Source organism: Paramormyrops kingsleyae, chromosome 19 (assembly GCF_048594095.1).
Source record: "Paramormyrops kingsleyae isolate MSU_618 chromosome 19, PKINGS_0.4, whole genome shotgun sequence".
NCBI lineage: Eukaryota > Metazoa > Chordata > Actinopteri > Osteoglossiformes > Mormyridae > Paramormyrops > Paramormyrops kingsleyae.
Window position 1 is genome coordinate 4,372,024 of NC_132815.1, and position 18,492 is coordinate 4,390,515.

Genomic DNA, 18,492 nt, shown 5'->3' on the forward strand with positions numbered 1-18,492 from the left:
ACGGCAAACACCATAGGATATTCCAGGATATTCCAGTCTCCCATGGGATTCCGTTACTGTTTATGAAATGTTCCAGCTAATAAGAGTACCCCATGTGGAGCCGACCAGGAACTGAGCTGAGGGGGGGGGGAGAGCTTCTTACGGGGAGCATTACTCAGCCTCTGGTGTCACCTCTTCAGATTTTGTGGGGAATCAATGTGTGGCCCAACACAGATAAAACTTAAGCAATAACCCTTATGGCTTGTTTCTGCGATTCTCAGTTTGATGGCCTCATGCAGATTGTTATCGTGATTTTGTGGTGAGGTTGCAACCATCATGATGATATTACAGTCGTCTTAGATCAGATGAGTCACATAGGTTCAGACTAGGGTATAATGTGATAATTATTCACATTACTATTATTGCTGCTGTTTATTTGTTTGTTTGACCACACATTTATTGTACAATTTAGCATTTTATTTAACATTTTTAGATCTCCTTTACCAGTCACACATTCTTCATTTAGTTTTTTCGACTGTCTTAGCAGCTTTTTATAATAATAAAAAATAACAATACAATGCACCAAAGTTCAAAGGCATTATAAATGCAGAATATACAAAGATGCAAATCTTGTCTTCGATTATGACTCATTCCTAATTTCACCCAAAGGGGTTAGCTAGTTTTGTGACTCGTTGCCAAGTCTTTTTTATTTTCATTTATTGTAATTTTGATAATTCAGTCATGAAGAATAGTGTTTCCCAACCCAGCCCTCGGGGACCCACAGACGGTCCATGTTTTTGCTCCCTGCCAGACAGTCCACATTTTGGGAGGCAGCAAAAATGTGAAATGTCTGTGGGACCCCAAGGACCAGACTGGGAAACACTGATGTGAAATATAGGTGTTTTTCTAGAGGTAGTATCATAAACATTTTACCATTCCTATAATGATGGTGCCATCTTGTCATTCGAGGATTTTAAGGTTGTGTTCCATGCTGTGTAGTAACAGTATAATTGGTTTAGCCTTGTGTTTATTACATATCTCTGCCTTCAGGATGCAATGTGGGGGTGATACCTGTACTTCTCTACTTATTAACTCATTCCTCACACTCGTCCAGAATGTCTGTGATTAATATATTAAATATCTCCCTCTCAACTATGTTAAGATGCATGCAATCCACCACTACATCAACAATCTTGTCTGTGATGTATTTTAGCTTGATGTGGGTCGACCTGCTTCCTCCAAAATGAGCAGTTGTTCTGTTTCTCACAATTCCAGTTTGCTTGTGAGTTGTGTTGTTGCCTGAAAAGTGACACAACTTGCAAATAGGGGTTTTTTTTTGTTTTTGCGGGGGCCATTTTGTAGCCAGAATGAGCTAATGCAGCCACTATGTTTGTCCAATACTGGCAATATGGGCACATCCATCGAGTTAAACCAAGACCGGTGTAGCATATGGCTGCTACTTATCGAAAACAGTAACTCTTACTTATCGATTTCACATGCATTTTCGTTAATCATCGATAAATCGACATTTGGTCCCAGTCCTACTTCAGACTATTGGTTTATTCGTCTCTGTGAGGGCAAGGCTGATGGATCACGAGCCGTTCCGTGTCTGCTCGATGCTTTAGGATGGAAATTGAGGAACAGTGCCTGATGACTGATAAATCCTCAGCCGTATTCGCATGCATGCAGTTGTTATGTTGCTATAGATGTGAGTAAATTTAGCTTCAAACACCCTAGCTAATTAGCACTCCACTTTGCGGTTGCTGTGTTTGGTGCAGCTGCTCATTAATGCAAGGTCACAGGTCCAAAAATAACTGCTTAGAACAGCAGTGGTGTGTAGGAAGACATGACTGACAACATCACTTGTCAACAAAAGGTGGTCCTACCTGTAAGGTTACCTAATGAAAAAGCCACTGAGTGTAAACAGTGCATGTCACACCTTAGAACAGGTGATAGCAATTATGCTTTGAAATTGACAAGGGCTCCCCAGCGGTGGGTTGGTGCCCCATCCTGGGTTATTCCCTGTCGTAGGAACGTAGCTTCGAGGATAGGCTCCCGACCCCCCTTGACCCTGAATAGGACAAGTAGGTACAGAGGGGGAACCAATGGAAGTAGATGCACACTGTGAAGAGAATAATCCTCTTATCCTCTAGAAATTACTAGCAGTGAGGTGAACCCATACACAATGACTGAATGCGCACTTCAGAACGGAATAATACTGGTTGTTGGTTTGAAGGTTCAGTTAATGAGAGTGTGAGTAATCCATGGTCAGGCGAACACCTCGCATTTCCTGCACGATGACTGCATTCTGTGCCTGCTGCTCTCCTGTAATCGGCAGGTGCGAGTAAATAACGTTTTACGTCAACGACAAATCTGGAGAAACACGGACGGAATTTCGTCCACGAGATGTCGTCACTGCAGGCAGAGTGCTGATTCCGAAGAGAAGATCCAGTTAGCCATTTCGGCCACTGCTCTCATTCTGCTTTTTTGGGGTAAAAAAAAAAATGCTGGCAAATCTTTATGACCAACATGAAACCGGCACCAAAGCATTTCCTTAAAAAACAGAAAAATCGTTACGCTGCCTGCCAAGTGGTAGCTTTTCATACATATTAAGTGTATTACATCGCTCATAAGGATTTTGTTTGATAATCGTAAAATAAGCAGCTACGATTTTGGCAGATGAAGGATGGCATTATGGTTAAGACTTGTAACACTCCATCATTTCCATGCTGTTTGGCAGTAATGCATCATACACCTTCCTTCTGGCTCTCTTCTCCACACCCTGAATATATTCATTCATCTCCGACAGCGGCGGCTGTCCCAGCAGAGATCGGGATCCTGGGGGAAGCTGTACCCACTCATTTTAGTTATGTTTGCTGAGACGGCAGGTTGAGGTCCAACCCTTCACTTTGCCACTATGAGTGAGAATTTCATGGCAGCATTAATGCCTCATAGACCTGTGGTCATTAGCCAAGGACATGAAACGGAGCTTTTAAACGGACTCCCAGTGATCTAGCAGCAGCTGGGATGTGTCAGTGGGACAGAGGGTGGAATTTTAGGAATTTTGTGAAGGGGGGGTGCAGGTTCAGTCCTAATATTTAGGTAACCTATACCTGTGTGGTCAGGTCGTTGCTATTGGCCTCCTCAGAGCTGTTGTAGCCAAATTGAGAGATGCTGAAAGTGGAGATACAGTTCAAGGGTAGGACATGTGGTTTAGAAGCACCAAGAGTAAGTTGAGGTAGCAGAGGAATAGCCTTGTTCCTGGCCTAGCATGCCCTAAATACTGCTGCTGTTTGTGCTTGGGGTGCTGTTTGATGGCAGCCACGTTTGGGTGCGGCCCCCTCTACTCATTACTCACTCTCCGAACACGCGGTCCAGTTAAATTTCCGGCCCTGTTTTGTTTTCTGGATAACGAAAATCCATTGTGACTGTTCCATCTGCAAAACAATCGGGGATTAGCGGGCGAGACAATGGCCGAATTGTTTGATGGAAACAAGGTCGGATCCAAACTCCTGAAGCGTTCTCGCTGCACATGTTCAGGGGGATGAATAACAGTAAAAGAGCTCTTATGTGTATCTGCTTGTCACTTGCACATTTCTGTGTTCCTTTCTCTGTTTTACTGAAGAAATTTTGCGCCTGTCTTCCGGAGTGTGTGTCTTTGTGGTGCCGAGAACAGCCAACCCACCTACAGACGCTAACTTGCCTACTGCTGTGCCTTTCTGACACCCTTCAGATTTATTGTTTTGCAAATTCCTCAGTGATGACTTCCATCAAATCCACAATAAGTATTTAGTTTTTCTCGAGCTCCGTCTAATTAGAGAATCGTTGTTTATGGTGAGTGGTTAACTGGAGTGGCCTTTGCGTAAAACCCACATGCAAGTTTTTTTCCCATCTGTGTTTTTTGCAAAACAAAGTGGAAAATGTAACTTTTTCCTTCCTGTTCAGGTTCGGTGCAAAATACACTGCGGTGCTGCAGAATATGCGACCAACTGACCTGCTTCGTCCTGCTACTACTTGAGTTCTTAGTGCTGGGTAATAAAGGTTCGAACCTGCAACCAGAAACTCACTTGAATAAGTGGCACACTGAACCATCTGAGAGGTGTTTTCCTCTTTCATTGTTGCCGCTACTTGCCACTGAGTCTCTTCTGTGGGCTGTAGGTGCCTGGCCTTCATCCAGTCAGGACTTGGCACAGCTGCTGAAAAATTATGACCTATTTTTCTGAAACTGAAGGGCAAACTGCTTGTGTTGTTTTAAGTTCTTCCTTCTACTACAAGTTAAAAACATGTATCCTGCTTCATTAGGCTTTATCCCTCAGGGTGGACAGCTAAATTACTAAGGATGGTCTGGTAATTGCACTAAAACCATACATATATATGTTCTTGCACAGAGTAACAAAAGAGCCCTTCATACTCATCTGTCATTCTAATTACATGGCCTGCTCACTTTATAGAGCATATATAGAATTCCATAATAAATCACTTCTGGATACGTAATCGGTGCGCAATCAGCGTAACTGTCAGGATTATCAGACAATGGCCCTGGATTGTAGAATTGCTTTTGTGTTAACCCGACGACCAGTTGTTTAGAGTCCGAGGTGGAGGTATCGCTGTCGGAACGAGGCTTCCTGTGATTTAGCCAGTGTTTTTGTTTTGAACGATATGGTGAAAAGGCTGCCAGCACTGTCCTCTGCATGTTCTCACGCCGCCCACCTGTGGAGATGGCCTTGTTTTCCTGCTAGGGACGTGCGACTTTCCCGCCCACGTTACGGTTCGCCAGATGTGTGCCTGTGCGGTGACGTACGTCAGCAGCCCGGGCTCTCTGGTACAGCCATTTTTCCCGGGGGGGTATGGCGAGCTCCGGTGCCGTGAGCTTGTGAGCCTGTCGCTCACTGACACCATCCCACGTCGTAGATCAGGGGTTAGACCCCAATCGAGTGCTAACCAAAGCTGTTGGCAGCTGATCTCACTATCCCTGTCTGTCAGGAGCGAATCTTGGATTTTTTTAAGGTGGGAGGAGGCATATGAGGGGTCATAATTCATATTTAGTGACAAACTCTATTTTTTGGATCAGTGTCTGATGGGGACCAATCAGCTAGGCCCATTGTCTCTGTGGCCCTGCTCCCATATGCACACCTACAGTCTTTTCATTATCATAGCCCTTTTGCCTCCAGTCTGTTGTGTTCCGGTGGAGCTTCATGCAATGATATATCTGGCTTGCTCTAAAATTACAGCCCAGTTCCAAGCAACGGTGCTCCGCTTATCGAATTCGCCGTCCGGTCTGAGCAAGGCCCAGTTTGTCTGCTCTGGCTCAGGTAACAATGAGTAACTGCATTAGGTAACATGTGACACTAATTCTGACCTTAGAATGGAAACGCTCACACCGTCATGGCAGCAGCTGCACGCCGTCCCCACCCCCACATCCCCTTTGAGGTAGCGATTTATTACAGTTTATTAAGGATGGCTTCATAGGGGTTGGAATGAACTGTATGTTACACACAGATTTAGGCGATCTAGCCCCCAACTCGCACAAACAAGGACGCAAAAAGCAACCATCGACCAGCCTGTTTTCGTTTGAATCTAAGTGAAGAATATAAGGGCAACGGGGCATTATGTGGTTAGCAAAGGACGCACCAACTGAACCTCAAAGCCTCCCAGTTTGACTTAATCGAGTCCTGGGATGATAACGAAGCACAGATGGGCTCCCAGTTCTCTGTGGGAATGTTTTCCAGCGTCTCTCATTTGGGATCTTAATAAACACTGGCTCCTGTCCAACGGCAGCCCAACCTGGAAGGTCAGCTCAGGCCAAGTTGGCCAATAGCTTTCTATGTGAAAAGCATGTTTAAAAAAACCTAAGAATCTTTTAAAAAATGCATTTTATGCATGGCCAGTTTATATTTACATGCGTCGGGATCGTCTCATGTAGGTTTGCTTACTAGCTTTTTGTTTTGAACATTTCCATTGTGATCGCAATCAAGTGTGTCTTTTTGCTTTACACCAGTGTTGTGAAGTGAAGGTACTCTTTGACCCGATCTGTCCTTTGACTTTGTTTTCCATCTTCGAGAGTCAGAAGACCTTGTGGCAGAACAACTGGTCTGACTGTTGACTTGACCTTAATCTGATGTTCACCGTTGATGTATCAACATTTCCAGCTGCTGCGAGAGCTGAAGCACCCCAACGTGATAGCCCTGCAGAAAGTGTTCCTGTCCCACAGTGACAGAAAGGTGTGGCTCCTCTTCGACTACGCCGAACACGACCTCTGGGTGAGTCTCAGAGTAAGGTGCATGACTCCCTGCTTCGGCTTCTGCAGTAAGTAATCCAAAGGATGCTCCGTTTTCAGGTCCTGCTATTTTTGGGCCCTCATGAATGATGAACTAGACTTTGTCCTACAGTACCTGTCTGCAGTGATGTAGTTTAGGAGTTGTACCTATGACCAAAGGTTGCAAGTTCAAGTTCCAGGGCAGGACCCAGCTGTTGAAACCTTCAGTTGGGTGACCTAACTTGCGTCTGACCAGAATAGAACAAGATCACTGTCTGGCTCCATAAATGAGCAGGATGAGTGTCTTTGTTTGTGAAAGTACTGATGATAATGTCGAGTAATGCAAAGGCGTCTGCACTCTCACTGGCTTCTATTCCAGTGTATCTGCAGATTGCACTGGCCTTGCCACCTGACATAATAAGCTTCTGACGACCTCTCCATTTTTTTATAGCACATCATTAAGTTTCACCGTGCCTCGAAGGCCAACAAGAAGCCGATGCAGCTGCCCCGGGGCATGGTGAAGTCACTCCTCTATCAGATACTGGACGGTATTCACTATCTCCACGCCAACTGGGTTCTACACCGGGACCTGGTGAGTGTGGCTCCGCCTTCCTGCCGTGTTTGTGGTTCCGACCCCATCATAAGGAGTGCAGTATAAGGGACCTCAGAGTATTTGGCTTCTTTGGAGTGTGTGATTTGGTGCCCGGGTATCGCCCCTCCCCCGTTTGGCCCTCCTGGCTGATGCACAGCTCGGTGTTGGCTGTACCAATTCCCACCGCGCCTGAACGATGTTTGTTCTACCGCCGCCAAGTTTAAATCCGCTTCGCCACAGCCTGCCCTTCAACTAGCCATAGCTGCCTGGTGCAGAGGGGTGGCGAAACAGATCTGAGCAAATGGGAGCAAGAATAAAAAGGCGATTGTGTTCCGATTTGTCCTGAGCGCCAAGATGAGCTCGTTCGGATTAGCTGCCAGCAGAGTTCCGTGACGTGAGGTGTGTGTTGGCCAGCCGTGGCAGCTGTACCCTGCACAGAGAGCATGTCGTTGACGTGCAAAGCAAGGTCTGAAGAAGGTGACATGTTTCCACGATGAGGCCGCCATGCCAAATATGTGCCACGTCATTGCCAGTTTTTGGTGCGTGCCGGCAAATGGCGTCCTGTTGCTGTTTACAGACTGACAGGCCGTGACGTCATCAGCCAAATCGCGATGGTCGTGGCCTTCTGCTTGTGGTGGGGTTTACTGCAAGAGGTCATAACCCCCCAAGGCTCAGACACGCAGAGGTGTGTTTGTGTGTGCGTGCACGTGTGTCCTCACCATTCGCACCTAGTTGACTTTGAACGGCTCTCTATCTTTCAGCTGCTATCTTTTCTCCCCCTCTGTGTGATTCATTCACCTGCTTTTCCTCTCCTTGTCAGGGGTCATGCGGCCGCCTCCCCGTATCTCATCAAGGTCTCTCTGTCTTTGGAGGGATTTTGAAGCCTCAGCTCTCAAAGCTTGATGGCCGTGTGACATACTCTGCTGTTGGTGTGAAAGTTTTTTTTTTCCCTCAAGCCCCCGAATTGCTCATGAAAACCACATGTTATATAATAAGCTTCTGTGCTTGCGACAGAAGCCAACCATTGAAATTACTACGCTGTTGTTGAAACACTGTGGTCAAATTCATCAAAGATTCATAAAGCGATGGGTTTTTTTCCTCCCTCCACAACATCAAGCACACAGCCCTCCGCTTGCTTAGTTGGATAGTGAATTTTGACATATCAAGGTGCACTTTGGTTGATTGAGTTTTATAGAAGCCTACTGCTGTTGCAAATCAGGTCCGGTAATCAAGCTCCCCCCTCCCACCCCCCGCCTGTGTTCAGCATTCTCGGCCAGCTGCCCGGAGCGTGACCTGCTTGCCTCAAAAGAAGTCTGGAAGCTTCCATTCTGGGTCGGAACAGCGTCGTCGGAATGGGCACTTCATCTGAAACGGCCCATACGGCGTGAGACCGGTCAAACGAATCTGAGTCGGCTCAAAATTTTAAGGAGCTGAACTGGAGAAGAGCATCTGGTTTAGTGCTAATTGTGTTTGCAGAAAGTGAAAGAAGAAACCGAGCTGCTAGGAATATTGCAGCAGGTGATGGCTGTTGGTGACGGCAGCCTTGGTGTTGGTAACTCGGTGTGTTGTAAAGAGAGGCGACAGTTAGAAGATGGGGTAACAGTCTGGGGCAACAGTTTGGCCACAAGGCTGGACTGGGCTGCGTCTGACGCCATTGACCTTTGGGGACGTCCTGCAAAAGCCCCCACTGCGTTTCTTCATTTTCCCAACAGCAGCTTTTGTGTTTTTCACAGCGGGGGCCAGAGCCCCCTTATCTGGCTGCTGCTTCTTCCTGCTCCCAGTGGCTCCGGTTCTGGTGCCCGTCGTCTGAGCGTTTTCGTCGCGTATCTGATTCTCCGCCAAGACCCGAGGCTGCCGTACTCTATCTGATTCCCCCCCCCCCCCAACTCAACCCGCCCCGGTGGGTTCCTGCTATTGTATGCAGCCCCACACGCTGGCGTGTTTTTTGTGGGTCATCGTTCTTTCTTTGTTTTCTTCACGAAACTGTTTGTATGCATCTTGTGTGTGTGTGTGTGTGTGTGTGTCTGTCTTGTCACTTGCATGCTTGACACTGACACAGAAGCGTGTGACTGACGCTATAGTGTGACGACCCCTGATTGACTCCGTCTCGGTGAGAAATGAATAAGTGGTGACCTTACAAAACCTGCTACAAATGATAATAGTCCCCCGCCCCCCCCCCCCCCCCCACCCTCGCCTGCTCTCCTGAGTGTCCCTACTCTTACCGCGCATTGAGAGTTCAAATAAAAAATAGTTTTCTGAGAAATGGAAACCCTTAGGGTTGCGTGTCCATGTGCCGCCCACTTGCGTTGCCGTGTGGTTACGTAATGTCTAAACATAATGCCATTACACCGTTATCAGCTTATAACTTATTGAATTTTGCCTCGATGTTGTGAGCATCAACAATTTAAGGAAGGACTTCTGTTTTCCTCGCCGGAGCTATAGATAGACCATGAAGCTCTGGGCAGAATGACCCATTCGCAGCAGCTCTCCTGTTTTCCATTGGCCTGCATTTGTGGCGCAGTGCACTACACCACTGAGATGCCCAGCGAAGCCAGTGTGTGAGCCTGGTCCTGGGGGGGGCCCACAGTGTTTGTACTTGTTCCAGCTCTCTTTAGCCACTGGCGGCCGTGGGGCGGAGTCCACACTGGCCCATTTGGAATGCTAATTAGCTGAGAGCTTAAGTGCTTGAATAGACTGAAACCTCCACACACTGTGATTTACCTAAGAGGCCGCTGTCCTAGAACCGTATGTCATCAGGAATAGAGGGGGGGGGGGTTATCCCTTGCCCCCACTACTTGTGTTTTTTTAACTGTTGCTCTCAGAAGCCCCCCCCCCCCCCAGTGCTGATTACAGCCATTGTCCCAAATCCCACTGGGCACTTTCTATACTCCCCTCATGGGCTTTCAGAGAGGCCCCGATCTGCCATGGGTCCCTTGCGTGAGAAATGGTGAGATCTGACTGGGTGATGTGATTTATGGTCACCATAGCAAAGGCCACCCACCTATGTTCTTCAAGCTAAATAACAGCTGGGGAGAGCTTGTGTGTTTGTGCTTGTGTGTCGTGTCGTAGGTTAAAAGGTCATAATAATCAAAGTGGAAAGTTTTTGGTCCAGAAGGATCTACAGAAGGTTCCGGGTGTTTTCTTAGAGGTTTTCGTACGGGTGCATTGGGCAGTCCTTCCATTCAAATTCAACCCCATCGCTGTATGGAATAACAAAAAAAAAACAGCGTTTAGTCCAGTTAATTGTCTGCCTCTCAGAAGGCGTAACGAGAACAAAAAAAACCAGATTACACCCGTCACCCCCAGTGTCGCAGAGAAGACCGTCACCAGAGATGACGACGGCCTGACCGAGGCACTGCGCTCGGAGCGATGGGACACGAGCCGGCGGTCGGCCGCGTGTGGGGTTACGGCATCGTCAGCAGAAAGGTTAATGGTCCTGCTCCTGCCAGAGGAGGCCATGACTTAATGATGAGGCGCGGCCAGGGAGCAGCGAGAGAGAGAGGAGAGAGCGAGAGAGAGGATGCCGAGGGTGAATTAGTCATGAGCCTGTGGTGTGTCGCCTTTAAGTGACCATGCAGTTCCTGTCTCCCCTCATTCATGTCTCGCTTTGACTGAAACAATTAATCCTTTTGTGAATTTGTGCAAAATAAAAAGGAAAGGTCGACTTTCCCAGAGGAAAGAGAAGAATGCGTACCTGACTGCGTATGGATGGATGGATGGATGGATGGATGGATTGACTGCGTATGGATGGATGGATGGATATTACAGTATGACAGCACTCACATCCACATAGTAAAATATGCCTTTATATTGTAAATTATTTAAACTGTAAAGTAATTCTGCAGTTTTGTCATTCTCAAGCAACTCGCCTTTTTCCTTCTGAACTGCTTACAAGTCCAGAGGGCAGGAATAATATCCAGAATTATGACGAGCAGATTCTCTGCAATGTGTCATCTTTAATCATTTTTACCAGTAAAATATTTGGCTGCACTCATTTCCTGTTTTGTGTCACTAACCAGCGTTTCTCATAGATTTGTGGGAAAATTCGACGTCTCCGGAGGGATCGTCCCCCCCCTCCGCCCTTTTAAATGCATCCATGATCCTAATTGTTTGTAATGCAAAGATAATCCCAATCAATTAGGCTCAAAGGGGACCTAGCGGGTCGACCGTGTTTCATAATAGCGATTCATTGTCTCGGCTTTGCATAATAGGGCTCATTATTGGTGCCGTTCCCATGGCAACACCCTGCCTGTAGAGTCTGATGCATCCAGAGAGAGATATTAGGTTTGCAGACAGGAGCTCGAGTGCTCAAGTCGATGTGAGGTTCAGGCCCGACTCCCTAACACAGCAACAGGGGGCTCCACAGAGCCTTATGAATCCACACCAAGGGAAAGCCTCCAGCTCCTTTTAAGGAGGCGTGTATGTAATCATCCTTGGGTTTCTTTTAGCTTTTGAATGCCGAGTCCCAGCTGTTTTGTCTTCCATTGCATGTTATCAGGAAAAAAGGCCACAGACCCTCATTTCCATGACAACTATAACTGTTGACAGAAAAAAAATATTTTTAGTCCAAAAAAACATAATATCAAAGGCAATACAAAGCCCGTTACTGAACCTTGTTTGCTCAGACACCTTTGTTTGACAAAACTGAACAGCTCAACCCGAACGGTTAATAATCATAATGCAAGTAATGAGTAAATTATGGATGAAGTGTTTTTTGGGGGGGCAGAGAGGAAGATTAGTTCTGGTCAGAGCGACATCTGGCTGTTTTACCGTGCCTCCTGAGTGCCCTCCCTATATGGGGCACAGCGGCAAGCTGGGGGGCAGGAAATAAGTCGCAGAGAATCGGGCACAGCACTGCACAGTATCACGCCCTCGGCGGGCATCTCGGGCACAGCGCCGCACAGCGTCACGCCCTCGGCGGGCATCTCGGCACAGCGCCGCACAGCATCACGCCCTCGGCGGGCATCTCGGGCACAGCGTCACGCCCTCGGCGGGCATCTCGGCACAGCGCCGCACAGCGTCACGCCCTCGGCAGGCATCTCGGGCACAGCGCCGCACAGCATCACGCCCTCGGCGGGCATCTCGGGCACAGCGTCACGCCCTCGGCGGGCATCTCGGGCACAGCGCCGCACAGTATCACGCCCTCGGCGGGCATCTCGGCACAGCGCCGCACAGTATCACGCCCTCGGCGGGCATCTCGGGCACAGCGCTCCGCAGGGCGTTCCCGAAGCATGTAAGTTACACCATTTCCATCTTTCCATTCCAGAAACCGGCCAACATCCTGGTCATGGGAGAAGGTCCTGAACGGGGACGAGTCAAGATCGGTAAGGAGGACAAGTGCGGCCACACATCAAACACGGATCACTAGCTATTTCTGTCCTGCCATTACTGTCTCCAGTATTCATGCTTCCTGGTAGTTTTTGTGTGCATCTGACTTTTGGAAACATGACTTACAAGAAACCCGTATAAATAACGAATCATGGCCTTTAAAAAAAAATTAAAAATACAAAGGTTCTCTGTGGGTCTTGAGACTGTCACCACAAGTTGTATTTAAAAAAAAACAGAAACCACATAATAGATAAGCTTATCCCAGCACTACCACAGCTCAGTTTGGTCTGCCAGTGGTGGAGCTGGCCAGCATGCCGTTACCTGCAGAACTGTGAATCCAGAGCCATAACGCAACAATCGGGTCCCCTGTCTGCCCTGTAGAGCACACAGGCTATGGGCAGCACAGCATGATGATTATCTAGATTAGAAAAAATTTAGAGGATGTGATTGTTTGTTTTGGAATGGATGCACCCAGAGGAAGTGGTATGGAAAGGACTGAATTGAAGCAGCTGCTCGTCCAAAACGGACAGTAATTCTCATGGAGTCGAGTCAAATAGGGGGAAAGGTCTTCAAAGAAGGACACCAGGGAGTCCAAGGAGTAACCATGGTGACAGCAGCTTTCGCACATTGATTTCTGAAGTTTGAATCATGAAGAACATCTGTGCATCATCCGTCTTATAAGCACTTACCCTGGTCATGGTAATATAAAATATATTTGTAAAAATACTTGCAGTATATATGAGCAAAAATGAAGATTAAGACGTCTGTGTGTCCTCTTTCCATACCTCTTATCTAGTAGAGTCATGTGAGTCTGGTGTCACACCCAGGATCTCACACACGATCCTGCACTATGACAGACACAGCATCACCCACCCGCGTGTTTTTGAAGTGAAGGAAGAAGCCAGAGTACTTCCCTGTTTTAATAATAAATCTCTTTATTGGATTACTGTACTGTCACATTAATAGAACTGAACATTAAATGTGCAATACAATAAGATTAATCCACACCATAAATTAATAACCACACCCAGATCTGTTCAGCTCCCCCCCCTTCCTGAGCTCTACCCTTTTCCCCACCTGCCACCTTCCCTGATTTTTTTTTTCCCTGCAAGCTGACTGCAAATGAAAAATGAAAGGTGATATATTATGCATAAATGGGTAGCCCCGAAAGATCTTCCGTGCAATTAACAGCACTCGAATGTCAAGGATTCTTTCCCTCCGCTTAGGATTCTCAGAATACATTAAATATCTCACGCACATCCGTAGGATAAAAAGAAGCCCTTTTTTTCTAGGTGCGAAGTCTGTGGGTCGCCCCTGCTGTCCCGCTGCCCGCTGCCAGTGCCCGATGTCATGAATAGAATCGGCCGTCGGCCCAAAACGGGCGCGGCGTCTCCCAGTGTGCCGACCGGCTAGCGGGGACACAGTAACTGCTGTTCAGAATGTACCGTGTCACAGAAGCGGTGTGATTGTCGCACAACGTGCGACATGCAACAGGCATTTGAAGGCGCCCCCCCCCTTACTTACTGGCCAGGGTTCAGCTCAAAGGCGTCCCCACCCTCCCCAGTGGACTGTGAACTCACGGATTTCTTTTCCTTTTTTTTTGAACATGCTCTGGGTGGCCTTGTTTATCAACATGCATAATTTATTGCAACTGAAACGGCACAGAGCGCCCCGGCTAAGATAACAGTCATTGTTTGGCCAGTTCAGGGCGTAGCTTTTTATGAAAAGGTTAATCTTTTTCAAATGTCAAGACATTCGTACTTTGCAAGTGACCTAAATTTGAGCAACATCTGTAAAATAAACAAAACAAGATATTTAAAATTCCTTTACGTTTGTTAGCTCTGATGGCTATGTTACCTTTCACGTCAGCCTGTCCAGACATTTAATGCCCTCTCTGATGGCATGATGTTGGGTGTGAATGTCTAATAATGCTAGTAATGCTAATGATGCTAACTCATACCCCGTGTCACACTCTGCTGTTGCTGTTACCATGGTAAAGCTCGTGCGCTGCTCCCAGACCCCAGTGTCTCACTGTCCCTCTCTCCCCTCATTGGCCACAGCGGACATGGGATTCGCCAGGCTCTTTAACTCGCCCCTCAAGCCGCTTGCAGACCTGGACCCCGTGGTGGTGACATTCTGGTATCGCGCCCCCGAACTGCTGCTAGGAGCAAGACACTATACCAAAGCTATAGGTAAGTATATATGTGGGTGGGCGGGGCTGGAAAGTTTGGCCACACCCCTATGACATCACTGCACATGGTACCGCCAGACAGTGGTGTGGTAGCTCTGAGCTAAGCAAAAAAATTCTACGAGAATGAAATACAAAACAGAAAAGTTGGTAAAAATTACATTTGAATTTAATTAATAAATCTGGCAATAAATAAACAAAAGAACTAATAATGAATGTCCAGAGTTTGACTGTGATTATTTTCAACAGCTATGCAACGGAGGCCAATTAAATGCCAGGGGGTGACATTTTGCAGTTCCAGCCGTGTTTTGGGGGGGCAGGCAATGCAGATGGCTCTGCCAACCACGGCCCACTGTGTATCGCATTGGGGGCCTTTTGTTTTAGTCCGGGACACTTAAATGTCAGACTAGGATCTCATTAATCTTGGTATGGGAATTGGAAGGGAGTGTTTGGGTGATTATTCTGGTATCAGCTTTGAGACAGAGCTGTTTGCGTGCATCAGTTTGACATTCAGGGAGTTGGACATAAGAATGTAAAACGCCTAACAATACGTTGATAAGAAAGATCTAATATATTTCAGATTATACTTCAGAGCAGCTTCAGCCCTTATGGGAGTGCTGTCATACACGTCCTGAGCTGTGTGTAGTGGGACATTGGTCTATTCTTCAGGGAGAAACGGCTCCAGTTTGTTGAGGGATGAATGTGATGGACCTCTATATTTGTGTCAGAACTTCCTGTGAAGATTCAGGGTTGTGTAGATCTGGTGGTTGGTGAGGCCGCGAAAGTTGTTTAACTCCAAATCGCTACTAAATCTCTTTAGCAGTGAGTATGGGGACATTATCACCTGGGAATATGGGACCGTCACCAGGCAACAGTGTTTGCACCGTAAGGAGCACCTGGGCCTGTAAAATGGCCTCATGCTCCTTGGCCTACAAACAGCCACACTGAACAGCCAGATGGCTGCCCAACCCACAGACACTGTGGTCTGAAGGCTTCCTCTGGCTTCCTCTAAGTGTGAACCCACCCAGATGTAGGAGAAAGGGTGAAGGCTGACCCAGCAGACCGTCAGCGGACCGTATTCCTTCCATTCCACCGGGGTCCTGGGGTCATGCTCATTACGGCAGCTTATACATCCTTGTGTTTTCGCCCTGCACACAATCGGTCTCCCAACAGCAGCCCGGACAGAAACCCAGCTTTGTCAATCTCACCGCGTTACGTTTTTGTTGCGTCTAGGTTCTGATCCAGATCGGTGGTGTTTTTGGAGGCTGTGTGTTTGTGCTGCTTGGCAACGGGCCTGTTGAGTGTCTGTCGATCCCCGTCTGTGAGCTTTGACTTGTGGCTGCTGTTCCTCTTTGCCCACGTCGTTTCTGCATGATTGGAACATGCCGTCATGATGTTTATGACTGTTCTCCTCAACACATGAAATAATTTTGCTGTGACAGAAGCACTTGCAATATGACTCTGTGGCTTGTGTGGTTCTCGGTTAGGTGCATTTGTAAGTACATTTAAATTTTATTAAATTATATTGAATTACTTCAGAGTAAAAGTCCTTTTTAATGTGGTGTTTTTATTGTTTTATCCGCCCTTATTTATTGATGTACAGAGTAAATTTTTTTGGTTTTTCCATAACAATTAATATACACCCATTTGAACTTCCAAATCTCACAGTTGAACTTGATCAGCTCCCTTCCTTGGTAATTTTTCTTGCGCATTTCTTAAATTTTTGGTTGGGCCCCGATATTTGATTCAGGCGTGTCGTTTTAACCTCACCCTTTTGCCCATGTAACCCCCGAAAAGGGAGAATACTGTCAGGTCCCTCTTCAGGTCCCCCTTCAAGCGCTTCTGTTTACATGACACAGAATCACTAATTAAGCAAAGATGGGTGTCCAGGAGTCCAGTGTAAAGCAAGAAGGGAATGAAAATGTCAATGACCAAAAAACGGACTAATCCAGCATGTTAACGGTGCCACACAAAGGACACGCAGGTCCTGAAGATGGATTGATATATGAATATATTACTACAAATGCATAATTATCATTTTTATTCTGGTCCAAGCTGAATGTTTGTATTTTATTTTATTTAATTTATACTAATTATGATTAGCGGGTTGGCAGCCTCGGCCTGTAAAAAAAGCGAGCTGGATTTTTAATTTTAAGGGTTTTAAATAGAAGAAGGAAACCCTGAAAGAGACTGAAAGTGTGTTTCAGACACTGGTTTCCTTTGGGCTCCTGGCTGCACCGCAGGCCGCTAGCGGTTGCCGTGGCCTTGCCAGTAATGCAGGCACCGCTTGTGGTTTTATGGGCTCGGGCGCAAGAATGTCCTCAAAGTCTTATGTTTGCTTGTTATTAGGTGCTTTCAAACTGTCATAACTTGTTTCAGGAACCAGAACCTTTTTCCAGAACCAGGGACTTTTGTCGTGTTCACACTGCAGGAACTCGCCCGACTGTCGTTCCTCGGAGGCAGTTCCAGAACCCTTTTTTAGTCCCTACTCCAGACTCGTTACTGTTTCTTCAAACACAATCTACTGAGGAGACCCTTACACTTGCTGATTGGGTGACCACAAACTCCAGCACTAACTTGGAAGTTACGCGGAAGTCTGGAGAAAAGTAATATAATTAGTCGAGCAAAAAATTGAGCAGATGGAATCATTTTTATACCCCAGTTACATTTAATGCATCAATTAATAAATGTTTTGCTTGCATCTCCATAGTTCTGCATTGGAAAATTTGATTGCTAACCAATATACTTTTGTGTAATATTGACAGTGCTGGCGGTGAAACTCGCCAGCTTTTATTAGCGGGATAACGTTACATCGTTTTTTTATTCTGTGGAAAAGGAAAGATTTACTAAATCTGCCCAGAAAATCAGACTCATGAACATGTCACAAATTATGTAAGTAATAAATAAAAGGCTGCGTCCCGTTTTGATCGTAATCCATCCCACTAATAACTAACAAATAACTAACAAAATGGGACCCTGTAGGTCTCACTGGTTCCCTGTGGTTCCTGTTGGTCTCACTGGTTCCCTGTGGGTCCCTGTAGGTCTCACTGGTTCCCTGTGGGTCCCTGTAGGTCTCACTGGTTCCCTGTGGGTCCCTGTAGGTCTCACTGGTTCCCTGTGGGTCCCTGTTGGTCTCTCTGGTTCCCTGTGGGTCCCTGTTGGTCTCACTGGTTCCCTGTGGGTCCCTGTTGGTCTCACTGGTTCCCTGTGGGTCCTTGTTGGTCTCACTGGTTCCCTGTGGGTCCCTGTAGGTCTCACTGGTTCCCTGTGGGTCCCTGTTGGTCTCTCTGGTTCCCTGTGGGTCCCTGTTGGTCTCACTGGTTCTCTGTGGGTCCCTGTTGGTCTCACTGGTTCCCTGTGGTTCCTGTTGGTCTCACTGGTTCCCTGTGGGTCCCTATTGATCTCACTGGTTCCCTGTGGGTTCCTGTTGGTCTCACTGGTTCCCTGTGGGTCCCTGTTGGTCTCACTGGTTCCCTGTGGATCCCTGTTGGTCTCACTGGTTCCCTGTGGATCCCTGTTGGTCTCACTGGTTCCCTGTGGTTCCTGTTGGTCTCACTGGTTCTGTTTGACTGCAGGGCCTGCTTCTGTCTACTAGCTTCTTAACAGCATAAAATATGCATGTAATGGCATCACAGTCTAATAGCATGTAGCATGAGTATGGTTATAATGTTTATAATGTTATAATAGTTATAATGTCGCATCTGTGCAAGTTTCTTTGCTGGCGACTCTTAAGTGCTTTAATTAACCTGCAGGTTAGTTCCTAGGTATGTGTGTATGTTGGTATTTTGATTAGGGTGATCAGATAATCCATGTCAGGGAGGCACTTTGAGCTCGAACAGGATTTGTGAACTACCATTTCAATGAGCAGGACCTGGACTTCCCTTAAGCACCGAGTTCTTGCTGTGTGCTGATTGGTCAGTCTCCTCTAATCACGCACGTGTCACTAATGTTAATGTGAAACAACTGGGTGAGTCTTTCAATCGAGGAAACAAACCAGTCAAAGCATAAGAACTGAACTATTTAGCCAAGGACAGGAGCCTTTCAGTTCTGCAGTAGCTAGTAACACCTGAAATAGCTCAAAATGTCCCCCGACATGGAATACCTGGTCACCCTAATTTTGATGTCATCATGTCATCAGATTGATTCTAC

General features: G+C 46.8%; 1 protein-coding gene across 3 annotated transcripts in view; it reads left to right on the top strand.

Moving 5' to 3' along the window:
• The window catches only part of cdk19 (cyclin dependent kinase 19), a 43,890-nt gene that overhangs the window by 12,480 nt on the left and 12,918 nt on the right, over positions 1-18,492 (top strand). For all 3 annotated transcript variants that reach the window (XM_023810228.2, XM_023810227.2, XM_023810229.2), the window contains exons 3-6: positions 6,129-6,239; positions 6,687-6,827; positions 12,094-12,151; positions 14,216-14,347. In XM_023810228.2, coding sequence (XP_023665996.1) covers positions 6,129-6,239; positions 6,687-6,827; positions 12,094-12,151; positions 14,216-14,347 — 442 coding nt within the window. The remainder of the gene's footprint in view (positions 1-6,128; positions 6,240-6,686; positions 6,828-12,093; positions 12,152-14,215; positions 14,348-18,492) is intronic.